This window comes from Esox lucius, chromosome 5, assembly GCF_011004845.1.
Source record: "Esox lucius isolate fEsoLuc1 chromosome 5, fEsoLuc1.pri, whole genome shotgun sequence".
NCBI classification, from domain to species: Eukaryota; Metazoa; Chordata; class Actinopteri; order Esociformes; family Esocidae; genus Esox; species Esox lucius.
In genome coordinates this window covers 9427418-9443500 of record NC_047573.1, presented here as the reverse complement: position 1 = coordinate 9443500, position 16083 = coordinate 9427418, and the positions used below count along the sequence as shown (strand labels likewise).

Sequence of the window (16083 nt, the reverse complement as noted above, 5' to 3'; positions counted from 1 at the left end):
CAAAAAAACAACAACGTTGTATTGCACCGTGCAGATGGGCAATATTACTCGGTTGGTTTGTGTGTAACTGTCCACTGTCCATTCTGCTGGTGAGCGGAAGTGAGGCTGTGGATGCGGGACTCCGCCCCGCCCTGTCACTTACATTCAATACCATAGTATCTGCAATAGACTCCGCCTCCCACCCGAAGCTCTGGGCCATTCACATTTGACTTCCCTATATATATTTATATATAGTCGTGGATACACCTGGGCGTGGCCAATTTTACTGATGTCATGTCGTATCCATACTCCTCTTAGAACCAATATAATAGGTCGAGAGCGCCCAAAGCTTTAGGGTATGTTCGCACACGGGCATGTATACTGTACACCCTAATGTGCAGGCGTCTACGCGCTTCCTGGTGTGGCTGCAGAGCATCCCTCTTCCCACGTTCCTTTGAGTTTTGTGTTGCGTGAGGTATGAGAAGATTGTGTTTCAATTTTTTTTCTTGTATTTCCTTTTTTGAGTTGCATTCTTTTTCAGTCCTCTTTCATAAAAAAAAAAAAAAAAAACTACATATATATATATATATATATATATACATATATATATATATATATATATATATATAAAAAAAAGTATTCCTGTTTTAGTTTTTTGTAAATTCCTCATGAAAAAAAGCAACGGACTATGGGACAGACACACGGACAACGGAGCAGTTGGCTTATCAACAGAAACTACAGGTGATGTGGAAAATACATCTGCACGCATGGTCAAAAAGTGACTACGGCTGTCCTTTTTTCTCTTTTACACAGAGCAGTTTAAGCGTCAAAAACAAACAAACGTAAAAAATAATAAAACATTGAGATAAAATGGAGAAAACAACAGCTTATTCTCCAAGCGCTTAACGTTTTGTTCATGAGTCATTTTTTAAGTCATCCATTTCTCATTTTGCTTTTCTGGGTTCATAATAATTTCATCATCAATTTTTTTTTTGTAAAAGAAAATTCGACTCAGAAAGTAAAGCAGCATTTCGACCCAACTGTCACGCACTCAACCACACACCCAAATAGCTCTCAAGAACAACAAAAACGTCACGACTGAGAGATCTTGTTGTCACTGGTTCTTAATCAAAGAATAATTTCATACCCGCATCCACTGAAAATGGTTCTGTTTTCACTGAAAATGGTCCTCTTTGCTGATCATCTCCTGGGGACAGTTGCCAGCTGTTCCTATAGAGCTGAAGGGGTTACGTGAGGGAACGGTCACTGCATACGTTGCAATAGTGGAGTAAATGAGGAAAATGAGGAGGTACTACCGGGGCGGTTACGGGCCGTTTCCATGGCAGGCGTTGGACACAAGGTCCTGCACTCACCGGCTCCCGCTGCTCCGTGCCCGTTATCACATTCATTATGTAATGCCGGCCTTAGGAGGCGTCTGTGACCAGCCTTGAATCTGTCCGGTGTGGATATGCCCCCTACATGGGCGGGGGGGGGGGGGGGGGTACCGGGGGGCGGGGGGGGGGTGGTCTGGGTCGACTCTGAGTCAGGTTTGTGTGATCTGGCGCAGGGCTGAGGCTGAGAGGAGGGTGCGTGAGACTTGTCCCTCCCTGGAAAGCCCCTGCCTCACCGAGGGCCGTCTCCGGGTTCAGAGTGGACGAGGCTTCGGTGGAGGTCGACTGGTTTAATACTGACAATGTGACAGAGTCGGTCAGGGACTCTGTTCGACAGAGATGGCAAAGACTCCCAGAGTGCTGGGGAGCTGGGGTCCGGTCCTAGGATCGTGTTGTTGCTGTCGATGCTTTGAGCCTGGCTCTGGAGGGGCCCGGGGCGGTGTGAGATCAGTGTAGGAGGAGTCCAGGCTCCGGCTGCATCACCAGAGGGCTTTAAGGTCTGGTTACGGTCCAATTTGAGGTTGAGGCAGTACCGGCCATCCCGACCCGGTAGCTATGTTTAACGTGTTCCTTCACGGGGGCCGAGGTGTGGGGGGGGGAGACGGGACGGGACATACTCGGAACATAGCGGTAACCATGTGCCCCGGAAACAGACGAGAGAGGTCGGCTGAAAGGTAAACCCAGGGATTGGCATGCCCCCCCCCCCCACTGTCTTCAGTGGTGTTACGTGTGGTGACCGGGTGACGCTGTGAACCTGCCCCCCTGGGAGATCTGTGTGATTTGTCTTACCCCCACTGACATGCACCTTTGTCTGTTCGCTGAGTAGTGTAGTGTGAAAACAAGTGTGTGTGTGTGTGTGTGTGTGTGTGTGTGGTGGAGGAGGGGGCGCAGGGGCAGCGGTGTCCAGAGGTGAGGTAGAGCCTGTCGGCACAGGTGCCACGGCGGCGCCCGGCCCGGAGGATGTGCCCACTTTGAGGTAAACAGCAGACGTCACTGGCCTTGCTCTCCCGTAAGCCGTCCCCAACAGTGACCACCGATGAGCCGAACACACAGGTGCAGACCCAGGCCAACTGGTCCTGCCGCTCAGGGCGTACAATAAATAAGGCATTTTAGTTTCTTAAGTGAGTGCTGTGTGTGTGTGTGTGTGGGTGCGTGCGTGCGTGCGTTATCACGCCTTGTTTACTGCTATGCAGGCGTGGGTATCAGATAGGGCTTGGGAATCTACGTGGGTTCTCTTCTATCTCCCGAGTTTACTTGCCAGCCAATAAACCCCTCCCTGTGTCTCCCCCTTCTCCCCCCTACTCCTTCTCTTCCTTAAACTGGAGTGACACTCAATTGTCATTCTTGACAGGGTGTACTGCTGGGAACTGGAGCTCAGGCAATGACCAGTTCGGTCTGCACACTGTGTGTTCATTTATGTGTGTGTGTGTGTGTGTGTCAGACACAGGAGCTGGCCTAATGACAGAACTGAAGGTAGATACTGGGCCATAAACATTTAAACACTCCAGACAAATGGAGTTGCCTTATAAATATAGCACCCGACTTTCTCACACTACAATCTGAGAATGGCTCAGTTGAGTTAGGTGGTTATGGTAGGTACTGGCAGGTTAAAGGTAGATGTCAGACAATACCTCTGTGTGTGTGTGTGTGTGTGTGTGTGACTATGTCTCTTGAATTATTGTCTTACATTAATTCAGAGACTAACACTGAAATTAGCTGACCAGTTTAAAACATGGTTGTTGTAATTTCAAACAGGTGCACGGATGTGGAGACAACACCCCCTTGGATGGGAACCTGTGTGTGTGTGTGTGTGTGTGTATACATGTGCATTTGTCTTAAAATCCCACTGGATAAGACATGGTGCGCAGACAGGGAGGGCCGCCAAACTGATTCCCCAAAACGTGTATGAAGAGGGGGTTGGTTAACCTCTTTAACAAACTAAAATCCATGTTGGTTTGACTTCTCCTGCTGGTGTGTTGCTGCTGTTATTTACCACGTAAATACGGAACGAACGCTGAGTCTCGCCAAAACCCCCTTTTCTGTTCTAGAATAACGGACTGTCACGTTTGTGAGACGTAGCAGGCCTCTGCTCACACCTCCTGGTCCTCGAAGACCTCCAGGAAGAGAGGAGGGAACAGTTCGGTGGGACACTCCACCTTCATGTGGAGGAAGCGGCTGGCGTGGCAGGCGCCGATCATCCTCAGGTCGGTCACCTTCATCAGCAGCTTGGGCCAGAAGTGGGGAATGTTGTGCTTGCGGTGGTTGATGTAGTGTTCAAACGCCAACAGGTACGTCTCCTGACACTTCTCGATCTTGTCAATGCATGTCAGGCCCGAGCGGTCTGTGTCCGAGTGGAGAGGGAGGAGGCGACAGGGAGGAGGCGACAGGGAGGAGTGAGACAGGGAGGAGTGAGACAGGGAAAATAAAGATGGTGGAAAAAATGTATGCCATGTCTATATATTTTATTTATTTAGTATATGCATTTCCGTACGTCTTCCTACTCAAAACCAATTAATATGGCAGCTTATTCACACACATTTTTTTTTTACCATTATTTACTAGGTTGGGGTGGCAAGGGAGTGAATTTGGAACTCGGCCTGAATTCTCTGACCTGAATGACCTCAGTTGACCTCTGGCCACTGACCTCTGGCCCCGTTCTCACCTGAGCTCATGAGCAGCACGGCCTGCAGCAGGGCCACCTCTGTGTCGTCCAGGTTGAACTGAGCCAGGCTCTTTCCCAGGTCAAATATGGCGTCCGACACCACGCCCAGGCCGCCGTTCTTCAGCTGCTCCCGCTTCACCGCCATCTCCCCGCTCAGGGTGAGTGTCTCGCTCTCGGCATCGTAGCGCACCGCGGCTCGCAGCGACATGATCTCCATACAGCAGCCTTTCAGTAGAATAATCTGGTCCTCACAAGGCAGCTGGGTGAGGGATAGGGGAGGCGATTGGAGAGTAAGAGAGGAGTTGATCGTTTGCTCGCTGAGATCGACTGAGCCGTTTGCCAATTCTCTTTGAATATTGAGATACTGAAATAGTGCAGTCATTCTAATGCAATACAATCCATGTGAAACATACTACAATACAATTGCTAGAAAAACTATAAGTTGTCAGGTCCTGGCTATGCCCCGAGCAATCTCTACACTGGCCTGGGGGCCATAATCGGGACCTGGCAGAGGAGGGGCCTCTGCACAGTTGTTTTCCCCAATTAGAGGCAGCTGTACATCGTTGCCTCAATGCCTCAAATAGGATCCCCTAAATTTCGGTTGCGGCTACATTTTGTTTTCGTTTGCCTACATTAATGTCGTGGTGCCACTCTGCGCCTGGGTCCTGCCTCCTGCACCGTGACAGTAATGGAGAGGCAGGTTTGGAAAAACAACATTCATTTGAGACGTTTAAACATCCATTTATAGACATTCGTTCCAGGCTTCTCAAAAGCCGCTGGTCCAAAAAGGTGTGTGCATTGATCAGCTCGGCGTCACGGCATGGGAAGGTTCTGGAACAAGCCCGGTCGTGTCACTGGAGGGCTCAGTCCAGAGAGAGAGAAAGGTGGGGGGAGGGAGAGCGAGAGAAAATGTGGTTCCCGGATTCAGAAAAGGTGCACTTAAAGACACCTTTCCATCCTCCTATTGGACTTTCAGAGTACAAGCCTACACACTTCCCAACCGCTGCGCTGTAGGCTCTCTGCTTGTCGTGCTGCAGTCATGCTGTATTTACATATTGTATCTTAACATACGTCAACGCACTGTCCCTCCCAAAATGTACGCAATCGCTATAGTAAGTCGCAATGGATAGGTCTGCTAACTTACTCAAATAACAAAACAACTTAAATGTAGTTTGTTGACTGTGACAATATCCGCGGAACGTTGTCTAGGTCACACACTCGTCGTCGTCGTCGTCAGAGTCTCTTCTGAATGATCACTGTGCTAATCAGTGTCACTGGCAACAACGACAGGGTAGAAACAACATCACCTCGGCCTAATTAAGTCATGCCGAACGCTGTGTGGACTAATTAGTGACCGAAAAACCCACGTCCAAAGGTTTTCATTCAAATGCACAGAGACACAGGCAGTCTTTAGAACTGATACAAAGACACACACACACACACACAAAGCCTTACCTCTGAGAACATGGGCAGTTTCTTGGCAAAGTCCACGACGCGCGTGATGGCCGGGGTGATGATCTTGGTGAACTCACTGAAGGCCTCCAGGTCCACCTTGTCTCCGTCCGACATCGTGGTGACTGGGGACTGACCTATATCCTCCGGCTGGGGACAGATCAGCAGATGAACTCGCGTCAAGAGAACTTCAGTCAAAGCCCTTTGTCGTCCCGTTCATTAATTCAGCGTCTGCTAGCACCGCATTCCATCAACAACAGAATAGGAGATTTATAAGTCACGGCAGGCATCATAATGGCACTGGTTATAATTTAAGAATGGTTGAAGGCAAAGGTTGAAGGCCAGATGAAGCCATGTATTCAGAATAGGCGGCTGATTGATGGGAGTCCACAGAGCTCTATATGAAACACTCTAGATGTGCTCCGACTCTTAAACGCGGACCAGACAATTTCAGTTGACATTTTATATACAATGAATGGCACACAGTTTATGGATTGTGTCTTAGTCCAGCAAATTGCCAACATTTTGAAATAGCATAGCTGTGTTTGTTTGACAGTTGAGAAACATCTATCACTGGAAAGACACAAAAAAAAACAACCTAATTTAATCTGAAAACAAGCCTGGCAGCATTCTACAGCCCAAACCTGTCTGTCTATGGTTCATCGATTCACAGTGTCATTCAGCAGTTAGAAATGGAAAATATTAATGCTAACCATGTCTAAGCTCCTTGTTAAAATAGGTAAAAGGTCAAGCCTTTACTCTCTGTTTAAACACTCTTATTAGCAAAGGGAGGCTGAAACTAGGTTGGCTGACTACAGCGCTGTTTCAGCGGGCATGGTCAGAAAGGACAAGTAATAAATCCACGAATGCCCTGAAACAACCTCATCACTCATGTTGACCAGTTCCATTCACCAATGTGCAGAGGGCTTCTCCCTCCATAGTGACCTTCAATGAAACAGGTTAGTTGGAATAGAATGGATCCTCTTGAGGACACAGAGCTGAGGGGAGGGAGGTAGAGTGGACGATAATGATTTTTGACTCCAAGTGGCTGGGCAGAGAAGGTTGTCTACGGCTTGTACCATCCCCTGTTAATGTGTTACCTTATTTACCAACAAAACAGAAAAATCTCAGAAACGGACATTGAGGAGTTTACATTTTGACGTTAGATTATGCAGTACGAGTTAGTTCCTGTTACGTATTTGGATGATCTAAATGGAGTCCGTAGGTTCTTAGGTTCCGCAGGGTTCCACTGTGATCTCTTAGGTCAATCATAAGGCATCAGGGTACATCTCTCAGAGTGTCTTCTTGTTTTAATGTTCTCTAACGTCTGGCGTTCCAATCCTATTAAATCCTTGGCGGTACACACAGCCACAGGTGTGCTGGTCTAATGTAGGGGCTTTTTAGGAGTGTAAACACACACACCCTGACAGGACACGTATGTCATGGTGTCATTGTTGCGGTGTCCTATTCCTGGCTCTTCAACCTTCTGCAGTAAATCGTTCAAGTACAAACACTTATAAACATGCACAAACACACGGAAGCATATGCTTTTTCGATACGTTTTCTCACTTCCCCAATAGGCCCGCATTGAGCTATTAGGACTTCAAGTAGCTCTACAATATAATCCTGGCTGTAGTCATGTCAAACACTTGTCCAGTGTCAATGAGGTTCCTGGTCAGGGCTTAACAATGCAATCTAGGGGTTCTAGAGCACCAGTCAAACGTTTGGACACACCCTGGTACTGTATATGTTTCAAAGGTTCGGGCTGACATTGACACATGGGTTTCTTCTGGCACGGGTCAAAGGTGTTCTCGTTTTCTATACTTGCTGGTATGAGTTACAGCTTTCTCAAATCCAATGTTTTGTTATGGGTAGTCAGTGCTTTGGCACACGTTGTAACGGTTAGGGCTGTTTAAATAAGCCAATTGCCTCTGGCTTTGTGGGTGAACATTCTGTGGCAAGACTGGTTCTCTATTTAGAGCTTCTGGGGCCTTACACTGGTGTCTGTGTGTGTGTGTGTAGGTATGCATTGTTTGTGTGAATGCACTGGTGGTTGATTTTTTTTTAGCGTGTGCGTGTGCAGAAAAGAACGGAAGACAGCATAAATGTAGGGTATGTGAAGTGTGAAGACAAATCTGTGTGTTCACACCACACATCCATCCCGTTATTCTCCAACTCAGGCCACGCCACTTCATGAACACAGTTGCCTAGCAACTCCTACCAATAAACCTGACATTCACCGTGAGCCTCCGGGACCCCGACCGGGATCACGCCCATTCCTAACCTCGTCCCCCCAGGTGGACGCCCCGTGTTGCCGGACACAGTTCTGACAAAACCCCTCGCTACTTCATAGGGATTAGAGTCAACCCTGCTGGGAATGTGTGAAATGTACAGCTGATCCCTGATCCTTGTAGGAAACATCCTGTGTAGCTGGAACTAAAGGCTGACAGCCCGTTGTGAAGACAGGCGACACTCAGCAGAAATGCAAATTTAATTATTACATCTGGGAGACCAATATATCATTACGGAACCTATAACTGCCGGACAACAAAACAGAGCACCAAAGAAACACTTGGGGAACCAGCTATTCATCCAGGCGGTCAACCCAAGGCCTTACGAGGCTTTGTGCGTTGAGCTTTCTGGTGCCCAGAGCTCCTGGGAGTTACTATTATAATTATAACCCTTTGTGAGGCTGGTGGGTCTAGTTGAGGTGGGGGGGGGGTCCTCACCAGGAACTTGCGTTTCTGTTTCCAGTGGGAGCCCTGTGCGTTGGTGTGACGGTGGGCCTCGGTCAGCATGCGGATGAGCTCCCACTCCGAGCTGGTGGGCTCTGGTCGGTTCTGCAGGGTCTTCACCATCTCCTCCTTCTTCCTCTTCTCCCGGTTCTCCTCGATCAGACGCCGCTTGGCCACTCGCTTAGAGTCATCCAGGACCACTGGTCGGATGAAGGCAGAACGAGGAAGATGTTTACCGCGGAGACACTCGTTAAACGGGAGAACATGTGTAACCGCGAATGTATGAACTATGTGTGTGTGTGTGTGTGTCACCCACAGTCCATTGCCATGCCCACTGCGATGCACTTCTTGAAGCGGCATAGCTGGCACTGATTGCGGGTGATCTTGTCGATGATGCAGCAGCCGTCATATTTGCAGGAGTAGGCGGGATGAAGGTTCTTCTGAATCGTCCGCCGGAAGAAACCCTGGGAGAGCAAGGATGAGGATAAAGGGTGAAGAACAAATGAGTAGTCAGACAGGGAAAGAGGAATGGGAGTGCAGTATGAGAGATAGGGTAGTAGAGAGAGAAAGGTTGAGAAATGTATTAGAGTCAGTGAGCGTTAGAGACAGAGGGTGAGACGGAAAGAGAGGGTGAGACAGAAAGAGAGGGTGAGACAGAAAGAGAGGGAGAGACGGAAAGAGAGGGAGAGACGGAAAGAGAGGGAGAGACGGAAAGAGAGGGAGAGACGGAAAGAGAGGGAGAGACGGAAAGAGAGGGAGAGACGGAAAGAGAGGGAGAGACGGAAAGAGAGGGAGAGGTGGAAAGAGAGGGAGAGGCGGAAAGAGAGGGAGAGGCGGAAAGAGAGGGAGAGACAGAAAGAGAGGGAGAGACGGAATGAGAGGGAGAGACCGAGAGAGAGGGAGAGACAGAAAGAGAGGGAGAGACAGAAAGAGAGGGAGAGACGGAAAGAGAGGGAGAGACAGAAAGAGAGGGAGAGATCTCAGCTCAAAACAGTTCAGAGCCACCTGTCACACTTAAGGAGAAAGAGTGACGAGGAAAGTGTCATTGAATTCCCAACTTGTGTTTTCTCAGCTTGATAAACGCATCTAAAAATACAATCTTGTTATTTGTTTGAGCTAGTTTATCGCCTGAGGGTGTTTGTGTGTGTGCGTGTGCGTGTGGACATGTGCCTGCCTGTGTGTGGAGAAGAGAGGATTCGTCAGGGACGGTTTGCACAAGGCAGACACTAACAACATTTCCGTCAAACAATTTCATGAGGATTTACTCACATCTAGTCTAAAAGCGGACATGTTATTACAGTTTCATATAGGTCAACAGACCATATGTTCTCTCAGCTTGATGGGATACCCTAGCCACCAATAAGGTTAATAGATGGAATCCCAGAGCCTTCAAGAAATAAATCTGCTGTTCTCTCTGGAGCAAAGATGAGGTCACAGCGTGTTCCGGACCCCCTCTGTCTCAGCCCCTAGGTTTACGCTGCTATATCGTTGTGCCACAGGACTAGGGCCAGTCTATCCTGTCTTAAGTCCAGATTGTTACGTTCCATTCGTTTATGTGACGGGGGACAAGGGACAGTCTTAATTATATGCTGAGGTATCTTTTTGGATCCAAAGAGTGCTCTGCCTAACTTATCTGGTGTCCTGTTGAACCTTAGGAGGACCTGAGCCTCTGGACCACTCCTCAGGACTACCAGGCCTGATCACTTCTACCTGTCCCTGTCCAGAGTCCTACTGGGTGTGTCCTACTGATGAGTCTTGCTGTCACTGCTCACATCTCACCTGCCCTTCCTTGTCCATGCCCACCTGGTCTTCCTTGTCCATGCCCACCTGGTTTTCCTTGTCCATGCCCACCTGGTCTTCCTTGTCCATGCCCGCCTGGTCTTCCCTGTCCATGCCCGCCTGGTCTTCCCTGTCCATGCCCGCCTGGTCTTACCTGTCCATGCCCACCTGGTCTTCCCTGTCCATGCCCACCTGGTCTTCCCTGTCCATGCCCACCTGGTCTTCCCTGTCCATGCCCACCTGGTCTTCCCTGTCCAAGCCCGCCTGGTCTTCCCTGTCCAAGCCCGCCTGGTCTTCCCTGTCCATGCCCACCTGGTCTTCCCTGTCCATGCCCACCTGATCTTCCCTGTCCATGCCCACCTGGTCTTCCCTGTCCATGCCCACCTGGTCTTCCCTGTCCATGCCCACCTGGTCTTCCCTGTCCATGCCCACCTGGTCTTCCCTGTCCATGCCCACCTGGTCTTCCCTGTCCATGTCCACCTGGTCTTCCCTGTCCATGCCCACCTGGTCTTCCCTGTCCTCGACTACATGTTTGTGCAGCTGGATTCTATAAAGTTACAAATGTGTTATATTTTTGGGTAGAAAAAATGAATCATGCAATAAATGGAAAAATCTTTATGCAAATCTACATTTCAGAACAACCATCATATCACGACGTACCTCTGAGCGTTGGGCTACTGAGGATGTGACCAGACTGGGCACATTTGCAATTTACCCCCCCAAAAAATTTATGACATTGTTACAGTTGAAACGCAAAACAAACACAGTGAACTGTTTTTATACAGCACACACTGCGTGAGAGGGAAAATGTCAAGTGGGAAAGCCAAGGAGGATGTGTGTCGGGCTTTTGGAATGGGGAAGACAGATGACAAAGCTGGCATGGAGACAACACACTGTAAATATTGAGGCTGCTGTCTCGCTCGGTGCCTGCACGTTGGTCTTCCCCCGTCTGCCTTTTTGTCCATCTGCAGCCGCGTGTTGGGAAGGTCTTCGACGGGGGTCGACTGTGCAAGGTAAAGAGGGAGTGACGGCAGTCCTGTCTTGCCCACCCCGACCTCGCCCTTCGCCCAACCCAGTGTGCGGGCATCCTCCTGCCAGAATCGGCCCTACGCAGGCGGAGAGGCTGTGGTGCTGTGGGTCTCTCACCTTGCAGCCCTCACAGGTGATACAGCGGTAGTGGTAGCCGGTGGCCTTGTCTCCGCACACCACACACGGCTCGTCCTTCTCCAGGTAGCTAGGGATGTAACCTGCAAGACACAGAGAGACGTGGGGTGGGGGGGGGGGTGAGCAGAGGCGCGAGTAGGGGGACTGTCTCTGGGGCCCTACGTTGCCACGCAGTACTGGCGCTGTGAAGAAGGTTAATGGTCTGACCTCAGCTTTCAGAGGTTTCAACATCTGTGTGGCCGACTTTCCCCACAGTGTGTGGGCTAGCAGGGTTCTATCATTTAGGTCCCAGACAATTCAGGAAGTACATGGAAATTCACATTCTTTGAAGGGAACATTTAGAACGGGGTTTATTCTTCCTGAATTGACTGGCAGCGTTCCTCTACGGCCCAGTTGGTAGAGCGTCGTCTTAGCAACGCCAGGGCTGTGGGTTTGACAAAATATGCACACATGACAGTAAGTCGCTTTGGATAAAAGCATCTGCAAAATGGTTTATAGTTTAAGGAAATGGAATTAGCCCCAAACCCCGTACAAATCTTCAATAGAAGACAGTCACACAAAAATGTAGCCCAAGATCCTGGCCCAAGGACCCCATCACATGATAGTCAGGAGAATTCAAACACTAACAAAAGGACAAGACCAACCAGCTCCTGCTTTTGTGCATGCGTGTATGCGCTCTGTTGGGAGAGAAGAGGTTATTCTATAATGTTCAGTATTTCTTCCCCTGGTTTTTGACCGAGGATTAAGACTTCAAATAAATTGCCTTGTTTAAGTAATGATACGATGGTAGAGAGAGACTCCATGAAGGATTCTTCAGTGTAAGAGCCACTCCAAAGGAATCAGGTCTGCCTTGCTCCTCAGTAGAAGAAAAACACATTTCACTGCAGAGCCCCCTCAACTAGCCTCCATCAACTCCTTTCTTAATCTCTCCTCTCTTCCATCGCCTTCCTTTATCTCATATCCTTCTTGTCTCTCTCTCCATAATGTTCCTCCTCCAACCCTCCTCTCTCTCCATAATGTTCCTCCTCCAACCCTCCTCTCTCTCCATAATGTTCCTCCTCCAACCCTCCTCTCTCTCCATAATGTTCCCCCTCCAACCCTCCTCTCTCTCCATAATGTTCCTCCTCCAACCCTCCTCTCTCTCCATAATGTTCCCCCTCCAACCCTCCTCTCTCTCCATAATGTTCCTCCTCCAACCCTCCTCTCTCTCCATAATGTTCCTCCTCCAACCCTCCTCTCTCTCCATAATGTTCCTCCTCCAACCCTCCTCTCTCTCCATAATGTTCCTCCTCCAACCCTCCTCTCTCTCCATAATGTTCCCCCTCCAACCCTCCTCTCTCTCCATAATGTTCCTCCTCCAACCCTCCTCTCTCTCCATAATGTTCCCCCTCCAACCCTCCTCTCTCTCCATAATGTTCCTCCTCCAACCCTCCTCTCTCTCCATAATGTTCCCCCTCCAACCCTCCTCTCTCTCCATAATGTTCCTCCTCCAACCCTCCTCTCTCTCCATAATGTTCCCCCTCCAACCCTCCTCTCTCTCCATAATGTTCCTCCTCCAACCCTCCTCTCTCTCCATAATGTTCCTCCTCCAACCCTCCTCTCTCTCCATAATGTTCCCCCTCCAACCCTCCTCTCTCTCCATAATGTTCCTCCTCCAACCCTCCTCTCTCTCCATTTATTCTCTTCCCAACACTTCTCTTTCCCCTTCCTCCTCCCTCCCTCCCTCCCTCCTCTCCCCTTTCTCCCTCCCCTTTCCTGCTCCTCCCTCCTTTAGCCCAGTTCTCCTCAAGTCCTCCTCTTCCTAGGCCACCAAAGGAAAAAGGACAATATCTATTTTTTCCATACAGAACATAGAGACAGGAAACAGCCTTCGGCCTTCCATTATAATATAAAATATAGCTGCAAGACTGGGAGGAGGAAGAGGAGGAGAAATGGCATACAACACAAACATACGCTGTCCTACAGCCAATGCCAGATCCCTAAAAAACAACACGGGGAATCATAAAACTGCTGTCGGCCTCCGTCTGCCGAGTGGTGAAGGACTGGCTGAGAGCGTGTGTGTTTTCGTGACAGTGTAAATGACTGTACTTGTTCATAAGCCTGCCCCAACAGAGAGATGTGTGTATATGTATAACTGGCCCATGTGGGTGTGGGTGGGTGGTTGGGGGGGGGCACTGGTGAGGAGGGAGGGGCAGCAGGGTCGGGGGGGCAGGATAGGGGTGGATGCCCATTCTCAGGCTGCTATTTCTCTGGGGGCCTAAAACAATCGGGGCTCAGCTGCAGCGAACTGAAGTTCTGCCCCATCTATTCAAATCCCAGTTGGAAATGCTCTGACCCGGAAGGATGCGTGATGTAACTGACCTGTGTTCTCTGACCCAGTCTGTCCGTATCCCTTCATTTCTGTTTAGAAGAGAAAAGTCACATTTAAACCCTATTTTAAACTAACATGGAATGGATGAAGCAATGCTCTCTTTCTATGAAAACATTACACATGTTCTAAATATGACATATCTTGAGAAATATTTGAAATACATTTCAGGGAAAATTACATCCTAAAAAAACAAAATAAATCACTTATCTAAGTCCATTCACTTCTTGGTCTTTCAAAGAACAAGAGCTCCTCAAAAAAGTTTGAGGCTGCAAATTACTGCCACTACAGGTCATCAGGACGCACAGTACTGTCCACTGCCCCTAACAGCCCAGCTCAGCGTGTATCGACATAGTCTCTGAGCAGAGATGGACCGTGGACAGTCACTCAGGTCTAGCAGGCAGAGAGCATGCTGGGTGTTGTGGGGTTCCTCACTGGTCTGTCCACCTGAGTTGCGTTCAGGAGACGACAAACACAGTTGTTTCATGGCATCTTGTCAGACGTGAGACGTGGAGCATCCTGCCGATTCCGCAAAACTGTTGTTTTCTCTCTCTCTCTTTCTCACTCACTCACTCACTCACTCTAAGCTGTCAGTCAGAGTGAGCATTCTGCCGCAGGAAGAAAGAGAACACAGTGGCAGCCTCTCCTTTACAGCTGAGAGATGTGCTCCGGCTCCCCTCCTCTACTGCCAGGTGATAAACACAGGCTCAGAATGTAAATAAGGTGTTAGTGATTTATGAGCTGTGGCCTCTGTGTGTCCAACCCAAGCACACAGCCCAGAGGCCAGACGACAGGCTGGTAACGTCACGTTTCAGCTATTCTACCGCTGAGCTTGTATCAAACCCACATTGTTCTAAGGCTTGTTGTTTGCCAACGACTGTGCGGGTACATACCGGACATGCTCTTCATCGAACAAGAACTGTTCTTTCTTTTCCTTTTCGGGCCATCGATCCACCTGCGGAAGGAGAGGTGGGAACAGAGGGAGAGGTGAGGAGAGGGAGTGATGAAGACAGAGGGAGAGGTGAAGAGAGGGAGTGATGAAGACAGAGGGAGAGAGATGGAATGAGGTCAAATGTTAGTGTATCTACAGAGTGTATGAGGACTTGGGTTCTGGTAACTTCTCCAGAGTTTGCTGGATTTTCTAGAAATTCCACATTTTTGCAACTCTCAGAAGAGACAGGAATTCAAAACACAGGCGGAGTGGAGAAGATGTGTGCATGTTTTGTCCTGCCAGTTCTCCTACCGGACTCTCCCAGTGCACTAGCTAAGTGCCTGGAGTTGGGAAAATGGCCCTGCCACTTCAATTTTTATGGGAGGAGAAGAAAAGAACAAGAACACACACACAAAAACGAGAAGTCTTCGACACTCACACACAAACACAAAAACACACCTAACGAGCTTGCACTAGCAAGCTGTCGTAGCACATCTGAACCCAGCCCGGCTCTCTGAGACAGGAGAACCCGGATGACTGTGCACTCTGCTGGGAGCTGTGGAGTCATTGTCAGCACAATAACAAATGCTGCAGGACCTATCAGCCTTCAACACTGGTCGACTCCCTGTGGTTCAAAAAAGACGCTCTCTAAAACGAGTTTCAGTACTGCTGGGGGAATTGATCGAAATGACTAAAACATCAGTGAATTTGCACACTATTTTGCCCCCCCCCCCCCTAAACCTCAGTAAATAGTGATTCGTCATTACCCAGGGAGCCCTAAGGACATAAGTGGTCGTTTCATTGACTTCCTAATTGGGCTGAAATGCCAAGTGCCTCCACCCTGAGCACACAGCCATGGAGTTGCAGCAGCGGCTCGTCCCTGGGGTGCAACTGTGAGCCTAATCGTGTTTTAAAGTCTTGAAATTGTAAAGTCAACTCCTAAATGTTTTAATTAATTTTTTTTTACAGAGCAATGACTCTGTATTTGATTTGTAACCCTGGGTACCGAAAAGTGACTTCATTAATGACTTTTATTACAGGACAAGCGTCCACCGGGCTAGAATGTGTCAGTTATGCAACCTCTCCCGTGTTTAAGTGAGATCTGACAGCTAAATACACACATAAAGTCAACAAAGCAATACAGGCGGGTAGAAACCAGTGGAAACCTCTCTCCCTAGGAAACATGTCATGGTGTGTCACTATGACAGAAACCAAGAGAACTCGTCCATGAGGTGACAATGTTCCAGGGGTGCGCTGTCCTTGGCCGTCGGCCAAAGGTAAATGTTACTTCCTGCTCTGGCCTCCTCATCAAAAGCCATCAGATGTACTCTCTCCCCGAGGTGATAGCCATCTATCTGTCAAATCACAATCCACCTCCCGCTCTGTGGCCTTCTCCCATGCTGCCTGTGTCACACAAACACACAGACACACACACACACACACACACATACACTCACAGCCTTGTAGTGCATTCGTAGTAACGACCTTTTGGAGAGCAACAATAGACAATACTATTTTCTCTAACACCTAATCCTCAAACTCCCAAAATCCCATCCAACTCTATACTTATCCCTAACCCCTAATCCTAAAACTGAACTGTAATTCTACTCCTAAACCTAAAT

At 48.9% G+C, this 16083-nt stretch overlaps 2 protein-coding genes across 6 annotated transcripts in view; both read right to left on the bottom strand.

The window, feature by feature from the left end:
• Positions 1-1490: 1490 nt before the first annotated feature.
• LOC105007436 (thyroid hormone receptor alpha) overlaps positions 1491-16083 on the bottom strand; it is a 126955-nt gene continuing 112362 nt past the window's right edge. For all 5 annotated transcript variants that reach the window (XM_010866376.5, XM_010866384.5, XM_020046442.3 and 2 more), the window contains 8 exons: positions 14424-14485; positions 13524-13562; positions 11145-11245; positions 8536-8683; positions 8214-8419; positions 5488-5634; positions 4033-4291; positions 1491-3711 (listed from right to left, as the gene is read on the bottom strand). In XM_010866376.5, the coding sequence (XP_010864678.1) occupies positions 3461-3711; positions 4033-4291; positions 5488-5634; positions 8214-8419; positions 8536-8683; positions 11145-11245; positions 13524-13562; positions 14424-14485 (1213 nt within the window). In that variant the 3' untranslated portion in view covers positions 1491-3460. The remainder of the gene's footprint in view (positions 3712-4032; positions 4292-5487; positions 5635-8213; positions 8420-8535; positions 8684-11144; positions 11246-13523; positions 13563-14423; positions 14486-16083) is intronic.
• Positions 9142-11153, bottom strand: LOC117594481 (S-antigen protein-like). The gene is made up of 2 exons (XM_034292057.1): positions 10503-11153; positions 9142-10454 (listed from the first exon to the last, which is right to left on the bottom strand). The coding sequence occupies exon 2, from the start codon at positions 10446-10448 to the stop codon at positions 10149-10151; it is 300 nt and encodes a 99-aa protein (XP_034147948.1). The 5' UTR covers positions 10449-10454; positions 10503-11153; the 3' UTR covers positions 9142-10148.

What these genes read in the sequence shown, in the direction of transcription:
- LOC117594481 (XM_034292057.1), bottom strand. Translation starts at nt 10,448, where the DNA reads ATGGACAGGGAAGACCAGGTGGGCATGGACAGGGAAGACCAGGTGGGC.